At 56.0% G+C, this 6,000-nt stretch overlaps 1 protein-coding gene across 1 annotated transcript; it reads right to left on the bottom strand.

The window, feature by feature from the left end:
- Positions 1-1,049: 1,049 nt before the first annotated feature.
- On the bottom strand, positions 1,050-3,241 carry LOC129131924 (serine/threonine-protein kinase pim-1-like). The gene is made up of 5 exons (XM_077192435.1): positions 2,702-3,241; positions 2,565-2,615; positions 1,966-2,335; positions 1,553-1,729; positions 1,050-1,286 (listed from the first exon to the last, which is right to left on the bottom strand). Exons 1-5 carry the CDS (start codon positions 3,239-3,241, stop codon positions 1,156-1,158), a joined length of 1,269 nt encoding a protein of 422 aa, XP_077048550.1. The 3' UTR covers positions 1,050-1,155.
- Between the last annotated feature and the right edge of the window lie 2,759 nt (positions 3,242-6,000).

Raw genomic sequence — 6,000 nt, 5'->3', positions numbered from 1 at the left:
CCCAGAGCCCTTCTGCCAGCCGAGCTGTGGAGCCGGGTGCCCACCTCTGGAGAGCTGCTGCCAGGAGAGTAGCCGATCCCAAACCGGGTCCTCGTCCTTCTGGAAGGGGCTCTCCCTGCAGACCGTGGCCCCTGGGGCAGCGCTGGCACTGGACGCGCTCCACGGACACTGCAGGCGCTTCCCCATCCGGTCTGGGCACCAGGTGTAATCCTCCTGGGAAAACAAAAGAACAATTGCATGAAAGTCAATTCAAAACAAGACCTGGAAACAAGAAAAAGCACAAAGCCTCTCACCGTTTCACAGGCCTGAGGAAGGTCTGACCACTCCATATGAGAATTAAACCTGTCCAGGGGTGGGGAAAATCCCCACCTTTCCTGCCCGTAAACGCACCCCTTCCTCAAGGGCCTGCAGAGCAGAGCAGCTGGGGCACGGCTTCAGAACCCGTCCCCCCCTCTGCCACCCCCCCATCCACATGGATGGATGCTTTTGTCAGGCTGGCTGCCCCCGCCTCAGCCCGTGCCAGGCTGGCTGGCAGAAGCTGTCAGCAAGGCCAGGAGCCGGCTCCCCTTCCACAACATCCGTCCCCTGTCCTGCCAGAAAGCAGCTCGGCAGCCGGCAGAAAAATTAATATTCCCCAGCGCTGCCGAGCGGGGAACCTCCGGCACGTGGCCAGGCCGAGCCCTGCCGTGCCTGGAAGCACCAGCATCCCCCCGCCCCTGCGCCGGCTGGGGACTCATCTTGATTTCATCGGAGTGCAGAGCGTGTCCTTCAGGCAGGGGCCGCAGCCAAAACCAATTGGCTCTGCCCCGCCAGCGGCCAGCTCCAGGATGGTGTTCCCAGCTCCACGTCGTGCTCCAGAAGAACACGCCAGCTGTGCCTCGGCTTGCGGGGACATCACGATGCCATTGAGCTGCAGGGGGATGTTTCCTCTGTCCCAGTCCATGTCACCTTCACTGCACTGCCACCACTTCTCCAATAGGACGGGCAGCACGAGCCGCTCCCCCCACAGCTCTCGCGGGGACCAGCGGAAGCAGCATCTCCTCGGCTGCGCTCTCTCCTCCGCGCCGCGGCCGCAGGGAAACGCTCCGGGGTTTTCTTCCAGTGCCACGAGACGCGTGCCGCTGCTGCTTGCTGGGCTCCTGGATCCTACTGTGCTCAGGGATGCATCTCTGCTGTCTCCTGGGCCAGGCAGGGCTCCTGCAGCCAAGAATGCTCAAAAAGGTCCTCCAAGCATGGCCTGTGTGTGGGGTCCATGGATAAACACCACCTGATGAGGTGCTGGCACTCTGCGGAGAGAAACCAGAAGGCTCCTGTCCATGCTCTCCCACATTCCACAGTGCCCAGGCAACACCAGGAGTGCTCAGAGCTGCACCCAAAAGCTTCCTATTGATCCTCTCATGCGGAGGACACCAGCGCAGAGGCACTGGTGCCACCTCCTCCAGCTAAGCCCAGGAGATCCACCTCCTCACCAGCTGCAAGAGCAGGATGCTTATGTGCCAGGTGCCCCTCCCAACCCCATTCTTCCCCTCGTGCCTTGAAGGCGCATCCCCACCTTGAGACACCCGGGGCGGGAAGACGAGCTGGCCCCGGACGATGTCCTTGTTGGTGTGGAAAGGAAGGTGCCCGCTGACCAGCTCATAGAGCAGGATGCCCAGGGACCAGATAGTGGCTGGCTGGCCATGGTAGCAGCCAAAGAGGATCCACTCCGGTGGGCTGTACTCCGGCGTTCCTATGGGACACGGGCACAGCTCATCAGGCCCATGCTGCTCCCTCCCATCCTCCTTCCCTCCCTCCCTCCCTCCCAGGCAGCTCCCGTTCCACAGCAGCCAGCCCCTGCCCTGCCAAAAAGCAACTTGGCTGCAGCTGGCTGAAGAAGGATTCCCCCTCCTTCCTTCCCCCCTCTTCCCCCTCTGCCAGCAATGCGGGGAACTCAGCTGCCCGGCTGGGCCCCAGCTTTGGGCTCACCTGACATCCGGGTGTAGATCGTGTCCTGGAGGATCGTGCCGCAGCCGAAGTCGATGAGCTTCGCCTCGCCCGTGGCCAGGTCGACGAGGACGTTCTCGGCCTTGATGTCGCGGTGCAGGACGCCGCGGCTGCTGCAGTGCCGCACGGCCTCCAGCACCTGGCGGAACAGCCCCCGTGCCACGGGCTCCGTCAGGAACCGCCGCTGGTGCAGGAAGTCCCAGAGGTCCTGACAGCGCTGCGGACGCTCCATGACCAGCGCGAAGCCCTCGGGCACCTCGAACCAGTCCAGGAGCCGCACGACGCCGCGGAAGCCAGGCCGCGACACCATCCACAGCAGCGCCAGCTCCAGGGGCACAAGGGCGCCGTTGCGCTGCGGGGGGACCGCGATGCCGTCAGCGGGGCCGATGCTGCGCCGCGCCTCGGGCAGCCCCTGCCCGGCCCCGCCGCGGCTCGCCATGGCCCGGCCCAGGGCGCTGCGCGGCCCCCGCTCACTCCACGCTCGCTGCCCTCGCAGCGTTCCGGCTGCTGCCCTGCCGGGCCTCGCCTCAGCCCTGCCCGGCCCGCCCCGCCGGCTCCTCCCGCTGGCCCCGCTCACTCACCAGCCGCGCCCACTCCGAGATGCGCTCCCGGGACACTCGCTTGATGGCCACCTGCGAACCAAGGCGAGCGGCGGGCTGAGCTCGTCGCCCGCCGCCCGCCGCCCGCCGCCGCCCTCCGAGCCGGCCCCGTCTCTTACCGGGGCGCCGTCGGCGAGCCGGGTCCCGGAGTAAACGCTGCCGCAGCCGCCGCTGCCCAGCAGCGGGCCCTGCCGGTAGAGCTGCTCCAGGGGAGGCTTCTCCGCCCGTGCGGGCGGCACCGCGCTGCCGCTCTTCTGCCCGGGGCACCCGCCCGCCCGGCGCGCTGCTGCTTGCCGAGCCGCCCCGGGCTGCGGCGGCTCGGGGCCGGCGGCCGAGCTGGCGAGCGGCGGAGCTCGGAGCGGGGAAGCTGCCGGCCACGCTCTCGGCCACGGGGCGGGAGCCGGGCGGCAGCGGAGCGGCTGCGGGCGGAACCGCGGCAGGGGCTTCGTTCGGGGCCGGGGCCTCGGCCGGGGCTGGGCCAGAGCCCGCGCCAGGCCGAGCCAAAAGACCGCGATGCTCCGCCAGCACCAGAGCAAGCGGCTCTTCCAGCGGCGCCACAGCCGGTACGGAGAGAGCCCGGCCGAGGCGGAACCACGGCGGGCCGGGCAGGGGCGGGCACGGGGCGGCCCCGCCAAGGGGCGCCTTGCGGGACGCGGCATCAGCCGGGCTGGGAGAGGCGGAACACGGATGGCACGGCCCGGCACGGAACGGGACGGGAATACAGTGAGTGGGAGGGAGAAGGGGATGCGGAGGGAGGGAAAAGTCGATCGGAAAATCGATTGAGAAAAGCGCTGCTGCTGCTGCTGCTGCTGCTGCTGCTGCTGCTGCTGCTGCTGCTGCTGCTGCTGCTGCTGCTGCTGCTGCTGCGGAGCCGCCGGAGCTCGCGGCCGTTCCTCCGTTGCCCCGCGAACCCAACGGAGGAGCCACCGCGCGCCCCAAGGAACGAAAGAGAGAAACAAACAAATCACACCCCAAAGTCATTCCTATTAGAGAAGGAACCAAAGAAAACAGTGTAGTAATAAAGAAGAGTGTTGGCTTGTGGCTTCTTTCTTCTTTGCGTGAGACGCAACATTTCATGTGTGTGATAAACGAGTTCACTGGATTTAAGGATCATACAATTTTTATTTTTATTATTATTATTATGCAAGCAAGAATAAGCAAAGTTCAGCGCTGGGCAGCCGGGAGTCTCCGCTCCTCTAGGCTCGCACCGTTCCTATCCCCAAGGTTCAGCTTTTATTGCCTTCTTCTCCCGGGTCCAGGGATGACGTGGTCTGTCTTTTGCTCTTGCTCGTTCAGTTGCTAGGGCGTCTTTTTCTGCCTTCTGGTGGTCGTGGGATGAAGGCTCCAAGTCTTCCTCTTTTAACCGCTGAGTGAACTTTCCCTTATAAGGCATATCTATACAGTGGAATTTTCAGAACACTATACAATTCCTGCAAGCCTAAGCAATTCTTGTGAGTTTAAGGATTGTTGTTACAGCCTTCCTCTGTGACCTCTGGGTGAACTTTTCCTTAAAAGGTATATCTTTACCATGGAATTCCCAAAGCACTATACGATTCCTGCAAGCCAAGCAACCATATGTGGCTGCGCATTTAAGAATCAAGCGGTTTTAGCTATTTAGTTATTGCTTTGATATTGTATAATTTTTTAGCTATTGATTTAATTAATGAACAAACGTATTGCTACTTATTACAATCCCCCATTTCTTCTTTTTTACCAATTTTGATCATTAAATCTTTTTAGTTCCTTCCTAGTGTGAAAAATGCATGTATTTTATGATTGCCTTTTCGCAAATATTAAAATGAATATTCTAAGTGTTGTGTTAGAAAGTAATGCTGTATTAGTTTTCTTAAGTACTGTGTTAAATATAGTTTTAGGTTATAAAAATTGTTAAAATAGAAACAATGCTATGTAGGATACTTTTTTAAAAAGAAAGGACTTGCAGCGAGATAGCAGCCACAGGACACCTAAATCTTTCAGAGAAGAAGAATTTATGGCCCTCTTATCAGAAGAAACCAACTTCTTCCTGCCTCGAAGGCACTGTTAGGACTTGGAGGAAGAAGTTGACGATGACCAGACAGAATCCTGTATTTGAATGGAATTGATGCGTCATGTATGAAGTGTATGAATATGCAACAGGCTATTGTTTTTAAGGGTTAATCCTTTGTTAACAGGGGTCCTTTTTCGGGCTCGTGCTGCCCAGAAAAAGGTACCCGGACGTCCGTAACTCTTTGTCTTTATTGTCTCATATTGTCCTAATTCAGTTTGTCCAAATTATTATTACTCTAATTGTATTACTATTTTTATAAATATTTTATTACTATTAAACTTTTAAAATTTTGGAAACAAGTGATTCACATTTTTAACACTAGCAAGCGTTAACTGAGTTTCCTCATCAGTTAAGCTATGTGCACTAATTATAGCTGCCAATTTCCTTAGCTTTTTCATCATATTCCAATTCATAATGAATAGAACTGCTGACAAAATAAAACCAAGCACAATCAGAATCAAAAGAACAACAATGGGATGGCATATACTGTTTAGGACACCTGTGGTAGTAGGAGCCCACCCGAACAGGGTATCCCACCACCTGTGCTCGCCATCTTGCTTTACCCTCTCTATAACCCGGTGTATTTTTCCTACGTCACGATGAACAATCACCAGGGTTTTCTGTCCGCTTTCCTTGATTCTCTCGAGGATTTGGATCAGGTCTTGATGGAGCATCAGTTGTCTCATTAGAGTGAAATTCATCCCAATCGGGGTGGGCATTAGCTTGTGAAGCAGTGTGTAGTTGGATTGTAATAGGTGGTGAGAGGTGACTTTAGCTTCATAAGCGATATCACACCCTGTAATCTTAGTGAAGTTACAAGCACAGAAGTTGGAGTGATTCTTTGTATCCACCACAATATCATCTACAAGCACAGAATCACAAATAGTTCTAAAACACGCACATCCATTGCCTATGGATGTAAGAACTGTTTTAGAAGTCTCGTTAGGACGAATCTCAAAATGACAGATGTTTTGCTCCGTGTCTAAACAGATATCTTGAGCTATAATTACATTGCCCTCACAGATGAACCCCAGTTGTTCTCGGATAATACAAGATTCCAAATCAACAGTTTGCCATGTGTCATCAAACTGACATAGGGCCCATCCCCTATGTTCTGTAGGATAGAGAACAGCTCCGTCATGGTTTATTCCTAATGCAGTAACAGGAAAAACTAGATGTACAGAGGCATTGTGTATGGTCAAGACAAAAGCAGTAGCTGTATTTGAAATAGCATTATAGGTAAAATTCACCAGTTTCCACCAGGACTGGAATTCTCTTTCAAAATCATTGGCATTGTCCCAGATTATTTTCCGAATTTCTGTGGGGAAAGTGCCTTCCTCGCCTTCTCTTATAATCGAGGCAGAAACTGAC

Source organism: Agelaius phoeniceus, chromosome 33 (assembly GCF_051311805.1).
Source record: "Agelaius phoeniceus isolate bAgePho1 chromosome 33, bAgePho1.hap1, whole genome shotgun sequence".
NCBI classification, from domain to species: Eukaryota; Metazoa; Chordata; class Aves; order Passeriformes; family Icteridae; genus Agelaius; species Agelaius phoeniceus.
This window is presented reverse-complemented; position numbering and strand designations above follow the sequence as displayed.

Coding starts and splice junctions, on each gene's coding strand:
- LOC129131924 (XM_077192435.1), bottom strand. CDS start 3,241: ATGCCGCGTCCCGCAAGGCGCCCCTTGGCGGGGCCGCCCCGTGCCCGC. Junction 2,336..2,564: donor TCTCGGAGTGGGCGCGGCTG/GTGAGTGAGCGG, acceptor GTCCCCCCGCAG/CGCAACGGCGCCCTTGTGCC. Junction 1,287..1,552: donor CCCGCCCCGGGTGTCTCAAG/GTGGGGATGCGC, acceptor TTCTCTCCGCAG/AGTGCCAGCACCTCATCAGG.